The sequence below is a fragment of the Anomaloglossus baeobatrachus genome, chromosome 1 (assembly GCF_048569485.1).
Source record: "Anomaloglossus baeobatrachus isolate aAnoBae1 chromosome 1, aAnoBae1.hap1, whole genome shotgun sequence".
Taxonomy (NCBI): Eukaryota; Metazoa; Chordata; class Amphibia; order Anura; family Aromobatidae; genus Anomaloglossus; species Anomaloglossus baeobatrachus.
In genome coordinates this window covers 751,228,590-751,251,054 of record NC_134353.1, presented here as the reverse complement: position 1 = coordinate 751,251,054, position 22,465 = coordinate 751,228,590, and the positions used below count along the sequence as shown (strand labels likewise).

Below are 22,465 nucleotides of genomic sequence, written 5' to 3'. Positions count from 1 at the left end.
TTGCCCTTAGTCAAACAGCAGTCCCTTCGTCTGGCGGTGCACTCTCTGCTGAGGCACCGCCGTCATTCCATCAGACACCTCATGCAGGTGCTGGGTCAGATGGTGGCGTCAATGGAAGCGGTTCCCTTTGCCCAGTTCCATCTGCGTCCCTTGCAGCTGGACATTCTCCGCTGTTGGGACAAGCGGATCTCTTCCTTGGACAGGCTGGTGGCTCTGTCATCACAGGCCAGGAACTCCCTTCAGTGGTGGCTTCAGCCTCTCTCCCTGTCACAGGGACGCTCCTTCCTGACTCCGTCCTGGGTGATCCTCACCACGGATGCCAGCCTCTCCGGTTGGGGAGCAGTATTTCTCCATCACCGAGCACAGGGCACGTGGACTCCGTCCGAATCAGCCCTCCCGATCAATGTGCTGGAGATCAGAGCTGTGTTTCTAGCTCTCCTAGACTTTCACCACCTGTTGGCGGGCAAGCACATTCGGGTTCAGTCGGACAACGCGACAGCGGTTGCCTACATCAATCACCAGGGCGGGACTCACAGCCGTCTGGCGATGTTGGAGGTTCAACGAATCCTCCAGTGGACGGAGGACTTCAAGTCCACCATATCTGCAGTCCACATCCCAGGCGTGGAAAACTGGGAGGCCGATTATCTCAGCCGTCAAACCGTGGACGGCGGCGAGTGGGCCCTGCATCCGTCAGTGTTCAGATCGATCTGCCGCAAGTGGGGCACTCCGGAAGTGGATCTAATGGCTTCCTGGCACAACAACAAGGTTCCGGTTTACGTGGCTCGCTCCCACGATCCTCAAGCCTTCGCAGCAGACGCACTGGTTCAAGATTGGTCTCAGTTCCGTCTGGCCTATGTGTTTCCCCCTCTAGCGCTCTTGCCCAGGGTTCTGCGCAAGATCGGAACGGAGGGCCGTCGAGTCATACTCATTGCTCCGGACTGGCCCAGGCGAGCTTGGTACCCAGACCTGCTCCGCCTGTCCGTAGAGGTGCCGTGGCATCTCCCGGACCGCCCAGACCTTCTCTCTCAAGGTCCGTTCTTCCGCCAGAATTCTGCGGCTCTCAGATTGACGGCGTGGCTCTTGAGTCCTGGATCCTGACGGCTTCAGGCATTCCCTCTGAGGTCATCTCCACCATGACTCAGGCTCGGAAGTCTTCCTCGGCCAAGATTTACCACAGGACTTGGAGAATTTTCCTGTCCTGGTGTCGCTCTTCCGGCCATGCTCCTTGGCCGTTCTCCTTGCCGACCATCCTGTCTTTTCTACAGTCAGGTCTACAGTTAGGTCTGTCCCTCAATTCCCTCAAGGGACAGGTGTCGGCTTTGTCGGTATTGTTCCAGCGGCGTATCGCCCGACTGGCTCAGGTGCGCACCTTCATGCAGGGCGCATCTCACATCATCCCTCCTTACCGGCGGCCCTTGGATCTCTGGGACCTTACTCTGGTCCTCACGGCCTTACAGAAACCCCCTTTTGAGCCTCTCAGGGAGGTTCCTTTGTCTAGACTTTCACAGAAAGTTGTCTTTCTAGTAGCCATAACTTCTCTCAGGAGAGTTTCTGATTTGGCTGCGCTTTCTTCGGAATCCCCCTTTTTGGTGTTTCACCAAGACAAGGTGGTTCTTCGTCCGACTCCGGACTTTCTCCCTAAGGTGGTGTCTTCCTTCCACCTTAACCAGGACATTTCATTGCCCTCTCTTTGTCCGGCCCCTGTGCATCGCTTTGAGAAGGCGTTGCACACCTTGGATTTGGTGCGGGCGCTCCGAATCTATGTGTCACGCACCGGTGCACCTCACTTTTTGTGCTAACCACGGGTCAGCGCAAGGGTCTCTCTGCTTCTAAACCGACCCTGGCTCGTTGGGTTAGGTCGGCTATCGCTGATGCCTACCAGTGTTCTCAGGTGCCTCCCCCGCCGGGGATTAAGGCGCACTCGACCAGAGCTGTCGGTGCCTCCTGGGCTTTCAGGCACCAGGCTACGGCTCAGCAGGTGTGTCAGGCTGCCACTTGGTCCAGTCTGCACACTTTTTCGAAGCACTACCAAGTGCATGCTCATGCTTCGGCAGATGCGAGCTTGGGCAGACGCATCCTTCAGGCGGCTGTCGCCCATTTGTGAAGTTAGGTTTTGCCTACTTCTCAGTTTGGTTTATTTCCCACCCATGGACTGCTTTGGAACGTCCCATGGTTTGGGTCTCCCATGGAAGGAACGATAAAGAAAAAGAGAATTTTGTTTACTTACCGTAAATTCTTTTTCTTGTAGTTCCGACATGGGAGACCCAGCACCCTCCCTGTTGCCTGTTGGCAGTTTTTTGTTCCGTGTGTTTCACCGGCTGTTGTTAGTAGACAGAGTTATGGTTTTGCCGAGTTTTACTCTATCTCTACTTATGGGTGGATGTCCTCCTTCAGCTTTTGCACTGAACTGGGTGGATTGTCATCCAGGGAGTGTATATAGCCCGGAGGGAGGAGCTACACGTTTGAGTGTAGTACTTTGTGTGTCCTCCGGAGGCGCTAGCTATACACCCATGGTTTGGGTCTCCCATGTCGGAACTACAAGAAAAAGAATTTACGGTAAGTAAACAAAATTCTCTTTTTTAATCAAATATTTTTTTTTGCTCACCAATTTTCCGAGACATATAACTTTGTTTTTTTGGAGGTGGGGGAAATGGGGTCAGGAAGCTGTAGTGTTCACTGGTACCTTTTTTGGGTACATACCACTTAGGCCGGGCATGTGCATATGACAATTTAAAGGGCAGATCCCGCATAGAAATTACTATGAAGAATACTCAAATGAAAGAACATATGCATTTCTATAAAAAAAAGGTTGCTGTGCACAGGTTCAGGCTTTTGAGAATCTTTTAATTACTTCATGTTTCTAAAAACACCAAGCGGTTAAAGAAAAAAGAAATGACTGGTCTAGTCTGGTGTTTTCCACTCTGAAGATGCTCTGTACTTTACAATACAGGTAAAAAAAAAAGGCTTTGAAGATGCCCTGACGTCTTTTGTTGCATTTTACCATTGCTTTTGCTTAAAAACACTGTAAAAAAGACTTTAGAAAAAATAACAACATCAAAGCACTTAAACAAAAAAAAAAACACTGGCCAAAACCATAAGAAAAATGCCAACGAAACAACTGTAGAACCTTCCAGAAGATGGTTCAGCAAAAGAAAGCACCATTGTCTTCAACATCTTCTGCTTTAAAAGCTGGGTGGTTTTGCTTGAGTTTAAAATATCTTGTGTGCACATACTCTTAAAGTGCTCTTCTGGTTTTAGAAACCCATTTCTAAAGCCCCCAACACACGCTTCAATATATCTCACAATCCGTCGTTGGGGTCAAGTTGTAAGTGACGCACATCCGGCATCGTTTGTGAGGTATCTGCGTGTGACAGCTACGTGCGATCAGGATTGAACGCAAAACCGTTGATCGCAAACACATCGTATCTTTGTCTAGAATTGGGCGTTTTGTTGCACGAACCTAGTCAATTGTAACGTGTGACATCCCTCATACGATTTTGGTGTCTGAGGCTATGTGCGCAGGTGTGCGCTCTGCACTGCAGCTTAAAAAAGGTCTGCTTCAGAGCGCAGCTGAAAAGCTGCGTTGTGAAGCGCCTCACAATGTCTGTCATTCACTAATCTCTGTCAGTCGGTCACTATCTCTGTCCCTCTCTCTCTGTCCATGTCAGTCTATCCCCCTCTCTCATACTCACCGATCCCCGATCTCCGAGGTTACCCGCTGTCACTGGATACAGCGGTGGCCGCGGGTAACCTCAGTGACAGCTCAGCTGATCGCGCTATTGCCTTCATTAGCTGCGTGGAGGTGAGAGGAGCGGCGGTGAGTAGCGCGATCAGCTGAGCTGTCACTGAGGTTACCCGCGGCCACCGCTGGATCCACCGCTGTATCCAGTGACAGCGGGTAACCTCAGTGACAGCTCAGCTGATCGCGCGGCTGTCTTCAGTTGCTGCATGGAGGTGACAGGAGCGGCGGTGTATTCTGCAGCTCCGGTCACCTCCATGCAGCAGCGCTGCAAGCGACGCTGGACCATCCTGGATTCCGCCGGACATGGAGGGCTTTTTTGAGCTGATTAAAGTGGTTAACCAGGGTATATGTTTGTGTTTTTTATTTCTAATAAAGGATTTTTCAGGTGTGTGTGTGTTTATTTACTGTCACTTACAGATTAATCATGGAAGGTATCTCGGGGAGACGCCTGACATGATTAATCTAGGAGTTATTGGCAGGTATGGGCTGCCAATAACTCCTTATTACCCCGATTTGCCAACGCACCAGGGCAAATCGGGAAGAGCCGGGTACAGTCCCAGAACTGTCGCATATAATGTATGCGGCAATTCTGGGCGGCTGTTGGCTGATATTGTTAGGCTGGGGGGGCTCCCCATAACGTGGAGCTCCCCATCCTGAGAATACCAGCCTTCAGCCGTATGGCTTTATCTGGCTGGTTTTAAAATTGGGGGGACCGCACGCCGTTTTTTTTTAATTATTTAATTATTTATTTCACTGCACAGTATAGACACGCCCACCGGCTGCTGTGATTGGGTGCAGTGTGACACCTGTCACTCAGCGTGGGGGCGTGTCTCTCTGCAACCAATCATAGGCGCCTGTGGGCGGGGTAAGCAGGGAATACGAGATTGTTTAATGGGCGGCCGGCTTTTTCAAAACAGTAAAAGCCGCCGGAGCAGTGTGAATGCCGTGCAGAGCCGGGGATCGGGGATCGGTGAGTATGAGAGGGCTGCTCAATTCAGTTACTCAGGAGTTTAGCGGTCACCGGTGAGTCCTTCACTGGTGACCGCTAATCAGGACGTGACACAGACAGAGCCGCAGCATGACAATGAAGTCGGGTGAAGTTCACCCGAGTTCATTCTGACAGTGCGGCTCTGTCTGTGTCTGCTGTCATCTGCCATTCAGCTCTGCTACATGGCTGTCTGTGTCTGCTGTCAGCGGCCATGTAGCAGAGCTGAATGGCAGATGACATAGTAAAAACGCATCCCTACACATTACACACGCTTGGCAAGTCAATAAATAAAAAAAAAAAAGGGTGCCCAATGCATACGTCACAGAACACATGATCTAAAGCAGGGGTCGGGAACCTATGGCTCGCGAGCCAGATATGGCTCTTTTGATGGCCGTATCTGGCTCGCAGACAGGGCTCCTACCTGTCTATGGGAAGGATCAGGGCCGGCGCCAGCACAATTGAGAGCAATGATGAGAGAGTGAGCGGCGCTCTCTCTCTTATCATTCTCCCCGCTGTGACTGTCGGCGTTCTTCTGACAGCTCTGCAGCGAGCGCGGTGACGTCATCACTGCGCGCCTGCTGAGAGGTCAGAGCGAGCGACAGCAATGGACGACGAGCCGAGGAGACCGGATCAGCGGGGGAACGAGAAGTGAGCCGCCCCTCTAGTGACACTGGGCTCCCCTGACTCACAGGCCGGCCACTACACAGCGGCACTACACATAGGGGCCCGGCAGCCGCTCTGCGTCTATGTGTAGTGCTGCTGTGTAGTGGCCGGCCTGTGAGTCAGGGGAGCCCAGTGTCAGTAGAGGGGCCCCTGACCTGGAGAGGCCACCAGCCGTGTCTGAGCTGCAGGAGTGCTCCTGACCTGCACAGCAGACGGAATCTCCATCCTGCAGGACCTGCGATGATGTCACGCCCATGTGACTGTGTGGGAGGAGACACAGGAGGCCGGGCAGAAAGCAAGATACTGAATCCTGAAGGAGATTTGGACACATGACTGGTAATAAGAAAAGAGGGGACATGAGGGTGAGGGGGGCTGCAGGGTGAGTGGCATGTGAGGGCTGCAGACTGTGACAGAAGCATGTGAAGGGGTGCAGAGTGTTTGAGAGGGGTAAGTTGGGGTACAGGCAGGGTGAGATATGTGAGCAGGGTGTGTGAGATATGGGGGTGTATTGTGTGTGATATGGGGGGTGCAGGCTGTATGGGAAGCAGGGTATGTGACATATGGGGGTGTAGTGTGTGAGATCTGGGGGGTGCAGGCTGTATGGGAAGCAGGGTGTGTGTGATATGGGGGTGTAGTGTGTGAGATCTGGGGGGTGCAGGCTGTATGGGAAGCAGTGTGTGTGTGTGTGTGTGTGTGGGATATGGGGGGTGCAGGCCGTATGGGGAGCAGTGTGTGTGTGTGTGTGTGTGTGTGTGATATGGGGGGTGCAGGCTGTATGGGAAGCAGGGTGTGAGAGATATGGGGGTGTAGGCTGTATGGGAAGCAGGGTGTGTGAGATATGGGGGTGTAGTGTGTGTGATATGGGGGGTGCAGGCTGTATGGGGAGCAGTGTGTGTGTGTGATATGGGGGGGGTGCAGGCTGTATGGGAAGCAGGGTATGCGACATATGGGGGTGTAGTGTGTGGGATATGGGGGGTGCAGGCTGCATGGGAAGCAGTGTGTGTGTGTGGGATATGGGGGGTGCAGGCTGTATGGGGAGCAGTGTGTGTGTGTGATATGGGGGGTGCAGGCTGTATGGGGAGCAGTGTGTGTGTGTGATATGGGGGGTGCAGGCTGTATGGGAAGCAGGGTGTCTGGGCCACTGACAGATACAATTGCTCCAGCGGTCACTTAGTACACAAAGGAGTGTTCCTCTCTGCTGCACTAAGCCACCGCTGGACCTAAACAATAATTCGCTGTAAAATAATAAAATAGATAATTGACATAACTGACAGTGCGTTGTGTGACATGTCCAATATTCCAGCTTCTTTCTTCTGCGAATGCCTCAAAGCTGGCATTCTCTCAACATCAGGTGGGAAGAATGCCAGCTTCCAGTCATGCGCAGGAAAAAGAAGAAGCCAGACTGCTGGACTGATGTCATGCATCGCAAGTTCACAATGTAAGTTATTTATTTGATTTTTTTACTGCTAATTACCATTGTTTCAGTCCAGTTGTGGCTTTATACAGCAGGGAGGAGCATTCCTTGCTGTACTAAGTGAACATTGGAGCGATTGATCTGTCAATGGCCCTTTAAACATATTGTACGGCTCTCGCGGAATTATATTTCAAAATATGTGGCGTTTACGGCTCTCTTAGCCAAAAAGGTTCCTGACCCCTGATCTAAAGGATCGCACACAAAATTGATCAATTTAACATAGACTACTAACGCTCATGTGACAGCAAATGAACGACCAACGTGCAATCTCATAAGATCCCGTATGCAACCTGGGCGTGTCACATCGCAAATGCGATTGTACAACTAATTGCAACGTGTAAAGCAGGCCTTAGATTGTTTGTTTGTAAAACATACAAACTGTGCCTTATGCACTCTCCCCAGGTCTGCTATTGTCTGCGCTGATGTCACATCAAAATGACAGCGCTGCAACCATTCAAGTAACTCAGCAGCTAACTGATTGGCTACAGCGCTGTTAACGTGATTCCAGAGATCCAGACAATTGTAGATGCCAGGCGCAATAGCAGTTTGTATTTTTTATATAAAAAAGGCAAATCATACTATCAGCCAGCCTCATGTAAGGGGTACTTACATGAATACATCACCAAGACTAACATCAGTACATTGATATATCACTAGAACTAAATTTTGAGTATTTGAGGATGATTTAGAGAGATTATGCTCAGTTTCTGCTCCAAAAAATAAGTGTGAACATATGTTAATTTACACTGGATTTTTTTTTAGCAGAAACTGCCCCTCTCCACAATATCCCCTGTTGTGAATGTCAGTTATGCTTTTGCTGCTGTGAGGCTCCCTCTTGTGGCCATGAACGGTTTGGACAAAGACCAGGTGTGTTGAGCAATGGGCGTTTCCATTGCTAACTCTCTGCCTATTTAAACCCTGGTCTCCTAGCAGGCTATGCCGGATGTCAGTTGTTCTTTGTTCACCAGCCTGCTTCATCCTGCTCCAGACCACATCTACCATAGATAAGTGCTTGGCTCTTTATTTGTTGTTTGCTTCTTTTTGCTCTTATCTGAGTTTGTCATTTACTGTGGTTGTTTTCAGTTTATTTGCATGCAGGGATCTTCCCTCTCAGTTGCTCAGCTGGGAAGCTCCCTGCAGCTATGTTTGGAGTATTGCTCCTATTAGTCCATGTGTTTGTTGCTTCTTGAATTTGTAATGGTTCCTGCTTTCTGTTCATTGGTATGACAAGAGCGCCTGGTATAGGACAGAGTTCAGATCTAGTGATCTGAGGGCCTTTTGTGTTATCAGGTTTTTGGATTTTTGCAGGGTTTTTCTCTGGCCACAATCAGTCCCTTTCCTATCCTGTCCTATTTAGTCAGTAGGGCCTCACCTTTTGCTAATCCTATCATCTATCTGTGTATTGTGTTTTTCCTATATCACCGCAGTCTTTGAATGTGGGGGGCTTGCTATTCTTTATCTATTTTCTGAGGCAGAGAGTTATTAATCTTTCCTTCCTTTAGGATAACTAGGTTAGCAAGGGGATGGCGGACAGATTAGTTGCCAATGCTCTTGTCACCTTTTACCAATTATTTATGGTGGTCTTCCATGGTTCCGGATCATAACAATCCCCCCTCACACACACTGACTCTCTGAATAATGTACCTCCCATTGCCTCTCGCGAAACTGTGCTCCATTTCACAATTGTTACCCCATAATGGGCCTTAACCCACTCCCCCACTCTTCCACATAGATAAAATATTCCATCTTCAGCTCCTCCATACATGTGTCTGCGATGCCAGCAGCAGTATGATGACGTCAGCAACATGGTGACCTCCTCACGCTGCTGCACATCAGGGCTGGGGATGATGGGCCCTCCTCTGCTCCAGGCCTGTCGGCACATCATTCAAATGTATTTACGTTTGAAAGATAAGAATACATTTGATTAGGAACGAAGGAGCAACATCTGCAGGACAGGTCCGCGAGCCTGATATAGAAACTTCATCATCATTTCCACTTTCTCTTCAGCAGCCCACACAATCTCGCTGTACAACTGAAATCAGCAGGGCCAAGGGGTGGCACAAAACAGCACAGCACACCGTCACCTGTTTCAGCTGGGAAGTGCAGCACGATCGTGTGCACAAGGCAAGTTAATGCTGCCTGGCATGTATTTTTCTGAAGAGAGAGTGAAAGTGACGATAGCTCAATTGGCTCACTACATAGACCGGACCTTCTGGCATTTGCCTGAAATGCCAGATGGCCAGTCCGACCCTGCTTTGTAATGTGCGTGGTTAACCCAACCAATGCATTACACCTGTACACATCGCCATCAATACATAATACGTATCCTTAACATTAACAATAAGGCTTCATTTTCTTATTCTTGTACTCATATTTATTGTTATCTACACCCATTTCTCTCTTCTAATTTCTTTTTGTTTCTCCCTTTCCATTCTTGTCCTATTTCTCATAGACCTCTGGCTGGGAGACAGCTTGCTGTAGCAGAAATCTTCCTCCAATGCTCTGACTGCAGCTGGAGACTATCCATTCAATGTTTTTTTTTATAATTTGTTTTGTTTGGAGGTTTTTTGTCTTTTTGGGGGTTTTTTAGCTGTTGCAGTCTGTTTTGTAGTTGTCTCATGTTAAGAATCACTATGGTAGTTTGCCGTTCCACCTATATTTTTCATACCAGCAGATTGCTCACTTCTTTTCGGATATCATGAGGAGGGAAGTGCCACCTCGTCCATCGGAGTTTGAGACCCTGTGTTCGAGACAGATCTCAACCAGAGGCCTGATTTCAGCTATTTATTCTATACTGGCAAGTAGAATAGCATTAGGATTAGTTCCACATTCATACATGAAGAGGTGGGAGGGTTGGGTGGGCCGTTCTTTGCCGGAGGCAGTTTGGTCTGTGGTGTGGTCCAGGACTTTTCGGTCCTCTGTCAGCACTCTTTATAAGGAAAACCAAGTTAAGGTTCTTATGTCATGGTATCACACCCCGGATCTTCTGCACAGGTTTAATCGTGCCTACCCAGATAGTTGCTGGAGATGCAGTGGGGGAGCTGCGTCTTTATATCACATCTTTTGGACATGCCCAGGGATTGTGGGTTTTTGGGTAGAGGTGGAGTCTTTATTAGGAAAGGTGCTGGGTAGGGGAGTAAGTAGAGATCCGGTGGCATATTTATTGAATGTCCTTCCATCATCACTAGGCAAGAACGAAATTAAACTTGTTTTGCACATCCTTACAGCTGCTAAGTGTTTGATATCACTATTTTGGAAGAGGGTAGCTCCGCCATGAATCGCTGACCTGTACGCCCGGATACAAGATGTTAGGGTCATGGAACGGTTCACAGCGCAGCTACACGACACGATGGATAGGTTTATTTCGATATGGTCTGGCTGGGACGCCTTTATAGACACTTTTCAAATTTAATGTACTGCCTAGAGCTGTATCACCTTGATCCCTGAATGCAGGTCCGGTCATGGGGATGGGGAGTTCTTAAATCTGCTATATTTCCGGTTGTAAGATTTGAGTTGATTCTGTCTTGATGTATAGTTCTGCCTATCTGTGAACTGATGTACATGCTGATTACCTGTGATTGTTTATATATATATATATATATATATATATATATATATATATATATATATATATATATATTCACATAATTGTAATGTTTTGTTTTTTTTCCTGATTGTAAAAATCTTTGCAAAAATAAAAAGTTGACAAAAAAAAAGAATCACCATCCTATTCTGTACTATCTATATGACAATTTGCATTATCGTGCTAATCGTGTGGCTTATATAAAATAATAAAGCAGTGACTATATGAATTTAACCAAGGACTATAAAACTGCCCTACTAATATTTTTGAAAAAATATATAAGCAGACTAGGAGTGTTTCATATGTAAGATTTGTAAATATTTTTCGAGCTGATTCGGCCGCTTTCTATATTTCTTTCTACTAAGGAGTACACCGAAATAAGGTGTAAATTTGACATGCTATTTACACCCCTATATTTTGGAGTATGACTATGGCACTGTGATATAATACATCACAAATGCCATAGTCTTCTACAGCTTTCTCTCCTTGAAGTACCTTGTATTACGCACCTTGTCAGCATCAATGACCTCCTATAGAATAGTTCATTTCCCAATGCTTGACTCCTGTGTGCCTTTTAGCACTGAAGGATAATAGGTGTTTGTATGATCTTGGCAAAATTTTTCTAACATCCACAGGAATAACATTTCAAGGAATCCTATTTTATTTCTTTAGCGGATTACAAAGGCAAAAGCCCTGCAATCACTTTTTTTCCCCTATGGAGACTTTGTGTGATCTGAGAATGTCCAGACTGGACAACCCAATCATAGAAAATCTGTTTGTACCATACTCCACTTTTGTTGTGTAGAATTGATTTGTAATATTTGCTTATACTATCATATATTCAACCATGAAATAACAGCATACACGTTCAGGGTGAGTTGCCCAAAGTGCTGTGCCTGTAGTCTTTGCTGTTGCTATTTCTGTTTTGTGACCTATGTGCTTCTATATTGCTCTATTGAAACTATCTGGCTTTATTGGCTGATGTTGCTATTATAACATTGTGTGCTGTTTTGCCACTTTTATTGAAGGAGGACCTGACACCTCTCCAGATATTTCTGCCTAAATAAATATTTATATTCCCTATTAAATTATAACTCTGGAGCATCTTCTCTTATGTTCCTGCACAATCTGTCATTCCTCTGTTATTCTTCCGAGGAATTTATGAATAAATTGACAACTGGGTGTAACCATTCTGACAATCTTAGGCCATGTGCGCACGTTGCATTCTATTCCGCAGCGTGTAAGTCACTGCCTGTGCGTCTCAGAACGCAGCTGAAAAAGCTGCGTTCTGAGTCGCATTCGGCAAAATGCAATGTGCGCACAATCCTGGAGAATTCATATGTTCTGGATGCTTTCTCTGCCATAGACATAGTGGGAAAAGCATCCAGAACGCACATTTTTCACAGTGCAGTCTAACTCGGCTCTGCCGCATCCCCATAGACTTGCAGCAGAGCCGAGTGGGATCGCACTGTCGAAAAGAGCATGGCTGGCTGCGAGACAGTGCCGCACGATCAGAATGAACTCGGATAAACTTCACCTGACTTCATTGTGATTGCGCAGCTCTGTGCGCATGCCGTGGCTTGATTTGCGGTCACACGTGAAGGACTCCCCTGTAATCACAAATCCCCTGAGTGACTGCAGTGAATTGCGTGATCAGTTGTGCTTTCACTCAGGTTACTCGCGGCCACAGCTGCAGTCCTCCACCTAAGAGAGCGGTGGCCGCGAGTAACCTCAGAGACAGCACAGCTGATCGCGCTACTCACTTCAGTTGCTGCATGGAGCTCACAGGAGTGGTGGTGTTTTACTGTCGCTCCTATCAGCTTCTGATTGTTGCAGAGCTGAAAGCGTCATGGGACCTTGCGTGGATTATGACGGACCTGGAGTTGTTTTTGAGGGGTTAATAAAGTGGTGAAAGAGGGTGTTTTTTTGTCTTTCATTTCAAATAAAGGATTTTTTGGATGTGTGTGTTTATTTTCTTTAACTTACAGGTTAATCATGGAAGGTATCTTGGGGAGACGCCTGCCATGATTAACCTAGGACTTAGTGGCAGCTATGGGCTGCTGCCATTAACTCCTTATTACCCACCGCACCAGGGCAATTCGGGATGAGCCAGGTAAAGTCCCGGGACTGTCGCATCTAATGGATGTGGCAATTCCGGGCGGCTGCTGGCTGATATTGTTAGGCTGGGGAGCTCCCCATAACGTGGAGCTCCCCATCCTGAGAATACCAGCCTTCAGCCATGTGGCATTACCCTGGCTGGTATCCAAATTGGAGGGACCGCACGTCGTTTTTTTTTTCAAATATTTATTTTTTTTTTACTGCTCGATATAGACACGCCCACCTGAGGCTCTGATTGGTTGCAGTGAGACAGCTGTCACTCAGTGTGGGGGCAACCAATCATGGACGCCGGTGGGCGGGGGAAGCAGGGAATACGTTATGGATTAATGAGCGGTCGGCATTTTCAAAAGAGAAGCCGCCACAGTGTGAACGCCGTGCAGCGCCGCGCCGGTGATCGTGGATGGGTGAGTATGAGAGAGGGGGTGGGAGGGAGAGACCAACATGAACAGAGAGAGAGAGAGACATAGAGAGAGAAACCGACCGAGAGAGAAAGACGAAAGACCTGCCTTTGTTATGTTAAAAAAAAACCTGCGGATCGCAACAATAATGCAATGCAAATGCACTGCTTAACATTTTGGCAGCGAATTTCTACAACTCATTGATTTCAATGGGTATAGAACGCTGCCAAAATAGCATAAACAATTGACATGTTGCTTCTTCAAACGCAGAGATTTTGACAAATTTTTGATAATCAAAACGCTGCGTTTCAAAAAGCATCGTGTGCACAGATTTTGCATGATTCTCATAGACTTTGCTGGGGAATCAGAACACATGCATTTTGTCAATGACACAGTGCAGTTGTAAACGCAGCCAAAACGCAGAAAAAAAACGCAACGTGCGCACATGGCCTTAAAGGGTGCGTCAGCACTGTTTGGGTAGTGTTAGAGTGTGTAAAAGGAATGGTAGCATACAGGGACAAAAAAAGATACTGCAAAATTCTTATATAATGGTTACTATAAGTACTAAAATAGATAATTCAGGGGACGTGATACACCTATAAAGAAAATACAAAGCTACAGAAACTGGATCTACGGTAATTCTTTGTAAAAACATCACATGTAAACCTAGACTTTGTATCATACTTTATTAATCTCTTGATCTGGGACATTGGGTCTCCTCACTAATTTTAATTAATGAAAATCTTGCTTCACAATCTCAGTACGAAATAACTAGTCTTAGTCCAGAAACAGAGACAGACGTGTATGTATGCATATGAATGATGTATGAATAAAGCCGACATCATGTAACCCGCTGTGCAGATAGATGCAGGTCCTGGCAGTTGGACAATCACCTACCGTATTACACATTCATATTATATCCTGTGGTTATGTCATAAATGTACCATGTGAGAATAACCTTGCAACTAATAATATTTCCTGGCTATAGAGTTTGGTGTAAGCAACTTTTATAAAGACTCAGAGTATATTCCACGCGACACTTAAACATTTTGGGTATATCACAGCAGAAAAATCAAAATGGCAAAAATCCACACCAAATTTTGTGTACTTTGCTATGTTAATTCTGCAGTTTGCAACAGGAAAAATCCGTTCTAAAAATCAACACAATAGATAGACATGGATAACTATTTTGCAGCACCTGTCAATTTCTGCTGTGGATTTTCTCGGCAACATGTGGATCTCATGCACAATGATCTACTGGCGCATTTAGTTCCATGGTACTGTAAATGTGAAGAGGATTTACATAATAATACATATAGAAAACCTACAATTTTGACCACTACTCAAAGAAAGAAACCATAACAACTAAAGAACAACCAGGTAGTTGCTCAGTGGGAAATCAATACCTATAAAACTACCCGGAAATAAATCCAATTGATTTTGAATCAAACATAATCTTTTTTACAAGAAAAATACATAAAATACACAGCATTATAAAATGTAGAAATGAGTATGTGGCACATGAAGATAACTGATAGTCACACAATGCACAACTGCCAGCGTGAATTTTAAACCATCATAGGTAATTATTACATGAAACTTGACAGCGTGCAATAATGTTCACAATCACCAAACAGTGGGAATAATTAATATATAAGGTATTAGCTGTGCCACAAAAATAAATGGTGAAACCTACATTAATAGTAAGATGACATAGGCATAATATGATAGCAATGTGGAACAATGTAAAAATTAGTAAGATAGCAAATGAAAAATAATGAATAATAATAAGTATGTCAGGGACAAGAATATTAGAACCCTGATACAAAAGTAACTAAACTAACAAATGCCAATAGACGATTATACCACATTGCTACATATTAATAAAGCTTTACCAATGAGACACCCTGACACTTTTCGCCGTGGCTTTTTCCAAGGGCATATGTATATATAAAATGCAGTAAACAAACTAACAATGACAGACTGGTATAGTGGGGAGAGGACTCTGCCCTCAACAGCTTGGTATCTTATGGGTATTGGGGAAAGAGGCAGTAGGTGGGGGGTTGGAAAAGCTGCCGTGGTAGTGAGGTGGCAGCATGATTATTGCTGGCTGTAGGCTTTTCTGCAGAAATGCATTTTCAGATTGCATCCGGTTTCAGTTGTGGGAGACAATGCCGATACATGAGGGATACTCGGGAAGTGGTTGAGCGAGGAACACACAAGGGCAGAGGAGAGTAGGAGATCTTGTGAGGACAGGAGATTATTTGTGGAAAAGTTTGGGGAGATTAGTTTGGAAATGTATGGAGTAGACAGATTATGGATAGCCTTGTTAGTCATTGTTAGAACTACTGAAGTAGTTAGAATGGTCAACTGTGTTGAAGACAGAGAACAGGGCTAGAAGGAGGAGTATATAGTATTGTCTGTTGGTTTTGGCAGTTAGTAGGTCATTTGTGACTTTGGTTAGGGTGGTTTCTATGTAGTGTTGGGGATGGAATTGGATTGTAGACTTTCCAAGAGTGTGTTGGATGACAGATGGAAGGAAAGTTTAATCTGGATGTACTGTTCAAGTAGTTTTGAGGCAAAAGGGAGTAGTGATATGTGTACCTAGCTGGACATAGAAGGTGGGTCAAGTGATATCTTCTTAAGGATGGGTGTGATGGTTGCATGTTTGAAAGAAGAAGGGAAGACACCTTAAGGATAAGTTGAAGAGATGTCTTAGGGCAGGGATAAGTATGGTGGTAAGGTTTCGAATGAGATGGGATACCATAGCACCAAGCACAGAAGTGGTCAGATGTGATTTGGAAACAAAATAAGCACGTTTTTCTTCAGTGATAACGTGAAAAAAGGTCCATGGCTGAAGGACATTGATCTCTTATGTAGAAGTGTTGTGCTACTTGAATACTAAAGCTTTCTTTGATCTTGTTTTTGAAATGTGAGGTAATGTCTTCAGCTGAAATGAGTAAGGTGGTGGGGCAATGGTGGACACAGGAAGGAATTAATTAAATGTGCCGCAGCATTTTTGTGAGGTTGGTGTGCCGAGTTATGTATTCATGCATCACATTCTGCCATTCATGAGAGGGGCGACTGAGTCAATAGCTGATGCCAATGTGGCATTGTAGAAAATGGTGGTTGTGTTGTAGAGTGAAGACATGATGGACAGCGACAGAAGAGTCAGTGTGTGAATGTCTAGGTGTGAGATATTTCTGGGGGGTGTGTTAATTGCTGGACTTGGAGGGTAATTCAAGAGGACAGGGATGAGAATGGGTGTAAATGGTGGTCAGAGAGGGGGAGAGATCAGGTTATAAAGCTAGATAAGGAACGCAGGCAGTTGAAGATGAGACCTAGTGTATGTCCGTCTACATGAGTGGTTGTACAAGACCATTGTGGGAGACCAAAGGATGACGCAAGTGACAAGGGTTTGAAGGCTGCTGACTGGTTGGTGCCAATGGAAATATGATGATGGCAGGAATACCAGCAGAGAGAAAGTGTGGAAGACAGTTGGAGAAGTTAATAAAAGTCATGACTGCTTTGATAGATCCATTATGAGGTCCAAAAGGACACTTATGGAAACCATTGACTTTAACAAGGTCCACAAAGTTTTCTTCCACCTTCTGGTATTTTTGTTAGCAATTTGCTGTCAATTATATTGGAAAGCTTGATGGAAACTCTGAACAGGGCCTAATGGATATTCTAAACTTAATTATTAGTGTTTCTAGCTTTGTGTAGAAATATCAACAGTTCTTACACTAAAATATGTTATTGTTATATTGTCCAACGTTGTTTTTTAAACACTAGTTTTGCATTTGTTATTAATTCTTTAGTAAAAAAAAACATATATCTGTATCTCCCCTGCAGTGCTCCAAACCAAAGTTACGGGTTCCATGTTCTGCAATCCACGACATCCGAAAATGCACCCGACTGGAGATGCCGGATAATGTTAACACATTTGTGATAAAGGTAGGTGCCATTCAGAGAAGCTTTACAGATGCACATTGTGAGCTTGATGTGTGACGGAGACCCATGAGGACAGAACTTTCTTCCGATCACTGCCACTAGATGGATCATGGGCACTTACGGCATACTGTCTTATTCATTTACAATATTCAACAGTGTAGTGTAAATATATTCACTAGAAAATAATAGTAGTAATATAAGCTTTTATTTTAATTACTAAAAAAAAATCATTTTACTTTTACATTTTAAGATTTAGGATACAAAAGCGCCCAAGTTATATTTTTAGCCTGGAGCCGTGACTTTTAGCAAACCTTCACATCAAGTATTTTTCCTAATAATTACTGTGAAAGTGAAAGCTGGCAAGTGATTGGCTGCTATTGAAGACGTCTTTCCTCTTCTGTGTTACATTTTATTCTGAAGGCCCAGGTTATGAGCTTGTCATTGAATACACATAAAACATTTTCTTTTGCTTATAGCATCTGACTGTAAACATTTCTTATCATCAATGCTAATTGCCCTCCATGTCTGGTGCTTGCTATTCTCCCATGTGCAGGTACATGATAAGAACATTTGCGCCTTTGCTTCACTCAATGCTTTTGTTCCATTTCATCATATCACATATGAAAATTGTCAAGAAAGAGTTAAGATGATGACAATTAATAAGCATTTAGTTTGGATGTCTTGTATCAACTTTTACATTTTCAGATTAGACTAATGTCGTCCGAATATGTTGATATCAACGGGTTCGAAGAACAGTATGATGGGTATTGGTGCCACAGACTGATGATTTCAGACTCTGTCCTTTTGTTTTCCAGAGCTGTCTGGCAGCGGCTTCCTCATAGAGATCACAGGAGCGCTTAGCTCTGAGATAGCGGCCGGACAAATGATCAACTGATATCTGTTCTGCCGACAACATCTACGGTGTTTGGGGGGGCTTAAATTAAAGAGGGTATCCGGTCTAAGGTGACAAGTCTGCAGTCACTCTATGTATTGAGCAAGACTGTGCCCACTAGATAGCCACACCCACTGGTCGGTTATGCCCACTCCATACACTTGTACCCACTAGTCAGGTTCTGGCCAGGAACATGCACGTCACACAATTGCTGTTCCATTTGCACTGGGATTATACAGAAGACTGCAGTAACATATGAATATAACAAATCCAGTGAATACAGTCACTATTGCACAAATCCCTCAGTAGATCAATTATAATAGCAACAGCTGAGGCGATATAAGAAAATGTAAATTTTAATATTACTGATAAAGAACAAACACAATAAGGTGCCTTAGTGAATAAAGTGCAAAATGTTTATCAAGTATTCCACTCCTATATCATCCCTCACAGAGGTGAAGGTATGGTGATATTTAACTCCGGGCCCTAGTTTCCAGATCAATCCAAATACAGTGGAACCTTGGATTACGAACATAATTGGTTCCAGGAGTGCGCTTTTAAACCAAGTTACTCTTGTATCAAAGCGAATTTTCCCATAGGAAATAATTGAAATGCAGACAATTCGTTCCACAACCCAAAAATATTTATAGTATTTATACAAACTTATTACAGTAATACAAAATAATGTACTGTATTCATATAAAATTATTACAGTACACTATTACAAAATACTGTACAGTAAAAAAAAAAATTAAACTGCACCTTAGTTTCCAATAGAATTGTTGGTGTGCGGGAGGCATAGTATAAGCAATGTCCTGTACTGGTTAGCCGAAAGAGAGCACAATACTGTATCCAAAAAAATGCAAATTGATAGAAATGGTATATAGTATATACTGTACTATGCAATGGTATACTGTATACAGTACATATGGACAGAAAATTACCTCCAGAGCGGGTCAGAGTGCGATGAAAGGATAGAACCGGAAGTGTGCACGGTGGGAATTTGCTCTTATTGCAAAGCATAGCTCTTAAACCAAGTTAAACATTTTTAAAAAGCTTTGCTTGTCTTGCAAAACGCTCTCAAACCAAGTTACTCTTAAACCAAGCTTCCTCTGTACTTAGATTGAGGTGGTATTGCACCATAGGTCATATATCGTACTAGGCACAATTTATATTACCTATCTGGTGATATATAGTCACATCTATTGAAGGTCGTGGTCACAGCTATAACCCAATATGCATACACCCTATATCAAGGAAAGGTTCAACCGTTATAGCAAATCCATTACTGACCCAAATAAACCTTTAGATGTGACTAATCATTCAGTATCACAATGGTGACTATGTAGGCGTATAAATCACAGTCAATAAAATAAATGGTGTGGTCTCAGCCATTAACAGAAGTCTCATGTGGTGGGGTCACTATATGATAATCACAGCACCTGTCCTCAAGATGCTAGGCACTATCCCTGAGGTACTTAACAAACTGACCCCTGTGATTCCTTGACTCCCACCCTAAAAGGGCAGTCCACAGCTGACCCTATGGAATCTGTGGCATTTTACATCCCTATTGGTCTCTCAACGTGTTTTCACCCTCAGGATTCATCAGGGGAATCTGCGTAGTGAATTCAGGGCTATCATTCAGACATCAGAACCTATACCTATGTTGAGTACCAGATCATCGATCACATTGAATGAGGTCATACCCACTAGTTGGGTTCTGGCTGGGAACATGCATATTGCACAATTTCGGTCATGACCACCATTCCTGGCTCAGAAACCGGTGAATCCCCACCGTGCAGTGTGTGCGGTGTGAGGATTCATAAATCTGTAGTCAGAATGGTGACAATTTAGGCAATTTTGAAGTTTATGAGAAATATTTTTGGAATTATGAAAACACTTTTCATACACTTAAAAATTGCCAAGACAAAACTCAATTTTTTTTATTTATTTATTTTTTTTAAATTGGTCATTAATAATTATATTTCATGTGGCATAAAATGTAGCTGATGGCAAGACAAGTTATGATCTGAAGATGGTGACATACAGTACAGAAATAAATGTGAAATACACTGTGTGCAGAATTATTAGGCAAATGAGTATTTTGATCACATGATAGTTTTTATACACGTTGTCCTACTCCAAGCTGTATAGGCGTGAGAGCCAACTACCAATTAAGTAAATCAGGTGATGTGCATCTCTGTATTGAGGAGGGGTGCGGTGTAATGACATCAACACCCTATATAAGGTGTGCTTAATTATTAGGTAACTTCTGTTCCTTTGGCAAAATGGGTGAGAAGAGAGATTTGACGAGCTCTGAAAAGTCCAAAATTGTGAGATGTTTGGCAGAGGGATGCAGCAGTCTTGAAATTGCCAAACTTTTGAAGCGTGATCACCGAACAATCAAGCGTTTCATGGCAAATAGCCAACAGGGTCGCAAGAAGCGTGTTGGGCTAAAAAGGTGCAAAATAACTGCCCATGAATTGAGGAAAATCAAGCGCGAAGTTGTCAAGAAGCCATTTGCCACCAGTTTGGCCATATTTCAGAGCTGCAATGTTACTGGAGTATCAAAAAGCACAAGGTGTGCCATACTCAGGGAAATGGCCAAGGTATCGAAGGTTGAAATACAACCACCTTTGAACAAGAATCATAAGATATAACGTCAAGACTGGGCCAAGAAATATCTTAAGACTGATTTTTCAAAGATTTTATGGATTGATGAAATGAGATTGACTCTTGATGGGCCAGAAGCTGGATCAGTAAAGGGCAGAGAGCTCCACTCTGACTCAGACACCAGCAAGGTGGAAGTGGGGTACTGGTATGGGCTGGTATCATCAAAGATGAACTTGTGGGACCTTTTCGGGTTGAGGATGGAGTGAATCTCAACTCCCAGACCTACTGCCAGATCCTGGAAGACAACTTCTTCAAGCAGTGGTACAGGAAGAAGTCGGTATGGTTCAAGAAAAACATGATTTTCATGAAGGACAATGCTCCATCACATGCATCCAACTACTCCACAGCGTGGCTGGCCAGTAAAGGTCTAAAAGATCAAAAAATAATGACATGGCCCCCTTGTTCACCTGATCTGAACCACATAGAGAACCTGTGGTCCCTCATAAAATGTGAGATCTACAGGGAGGGAAACCAGTACACCTCTGGGAACAGTGTCTGGAAGGCTGTGGTGGCTGCTACACGCAATGTTGATCGTAAACAGATCAAGCAACTGACAGAATCTATGGATGGTAGGCTGTTGAGTGTCATCATAAAGAAAGGTTGGCTATATTGGCTATATTTGGCTATACTACACAAGTCCTTCTATAAGGTCATAACAAATTGGTATTTCACTCCCTCTAAGCTACATAACATAGAACCCAAAAATACTCCACTTTGTTGGAGAAATTGTAACGAAAAAGGAACGTTGGTCCACATCTTATGGAATTGCCCAAAGATAAGACATCTCTGGAGGTAAGTGCCAAATTTAATTAATCGAGTTACAAATTCCAACATCAAATTATCGCCCCAAATGGCGCTTCTTTCTATGGATATGGCAAAACTAGACCAAATGAAGATCCCGATTGTGATTCACATTTTTTTGATCACAAAACAACTTTTATTGGCCAAATGGAAAAGTGATACTGTTCCAAATATTTCTGAAGTAATCAAGATGTTATCCATGCACCACAAATTTGAAAATAAACACGCGATATACAATAACCTGTTCCAACCCTATCAAAAGAGATGGGTACCTGGCTAATCTACATAGAGCAATTCAAACAATAAGCTTCTATAGTAGAAATTTTGAAGCTAAAAACACAAATAGTCCTTTGACAAATACCCCAATCAATTTTTTCCTTTCTTTCTTGCTTGCTTTTCTTGCTTCCTCTTTTTTTCTTTCTTGTACATATTTCTTAAAAGAAATGATTCTCAATATTTGCAAAGAAGATATAACTAAACTAAGCTATATATATGTTGCACAGAAGTCTTAGCAAATGATTATTATGCATGGTAGTTCTCCTTCTAACCATTTTCCTAATCCCATTTCACCTTTCTTTTCCCGGTTTCCCCAATAAGGATCTCTCCTTCCGCCTTCCCTCCCCAGCTTACCTCCCCTCAAACAAAAAATGCAAATGTTTGATCTGTTTACAAAGAAATTGTCTAATGTTTCTACTTTGTTCCACTAAACTAATGTAATATATAAATGTTCTAATATGTAATAAAAATATTGTAACCAGATCAAGCAACTGACAGAATCTATGGATGGTAGGCTGTCGAGTGACATCATAAAGAAAGGTGGCTATATTGGTCACTAATTTTTGAGGGTTTTGTTTTTGCATGTCAGAAAATGTTTATTTCTAAATTTTGTGCAGTTATAATGGTTTACCTGTGAAAATAAACAAGTGAGATGGGAATATATTTGGTTTTTATTAAGTTGCCTAATAATTCTGTACAGTAATAGTTACCTGCACAAACAGATATCCTCCTAAGGCTATGTGCCCATGGGGACATTGTCCTGCGGATATATCCACAAGACATTCCGCCGGTGCTCCCAGAAATCCGCAATAGAACTTTCTCTGTTTCAATGCTGCAGATTCACAACGGAATGTCGTGCGGATATGGTGCGGGCATTCTGCATTGAGGATACAGTACCATGGC

General features: G+C 44.0%; 1 protein-coding gene across 2 annotated transcripts in view; it reads left to right on the top strand.

Annotated features, from left to right (window-relative positions):
- The window catches only part of SH2B3 (SH2B adaptor protein 3), a 229,453-nt gene that overhangs the window by 162,167 nt on the left and 44,821 nt on the right, over positions 1 to 22,465 (top strand). For both annotated transcript variants that reach the window (XM_075323834.1, XM_075323823.1), the window contains exon 4: positions 16,822 to 16,923. In XM_075323834.1, the coding sequence (XP_075179949.1) occupies positions 16,822 to 16,923 (102 nt within the window). The remainder of the gene's footprint in view (positions 1 to 16,821; positions 16,924 to 22,465) is intronic.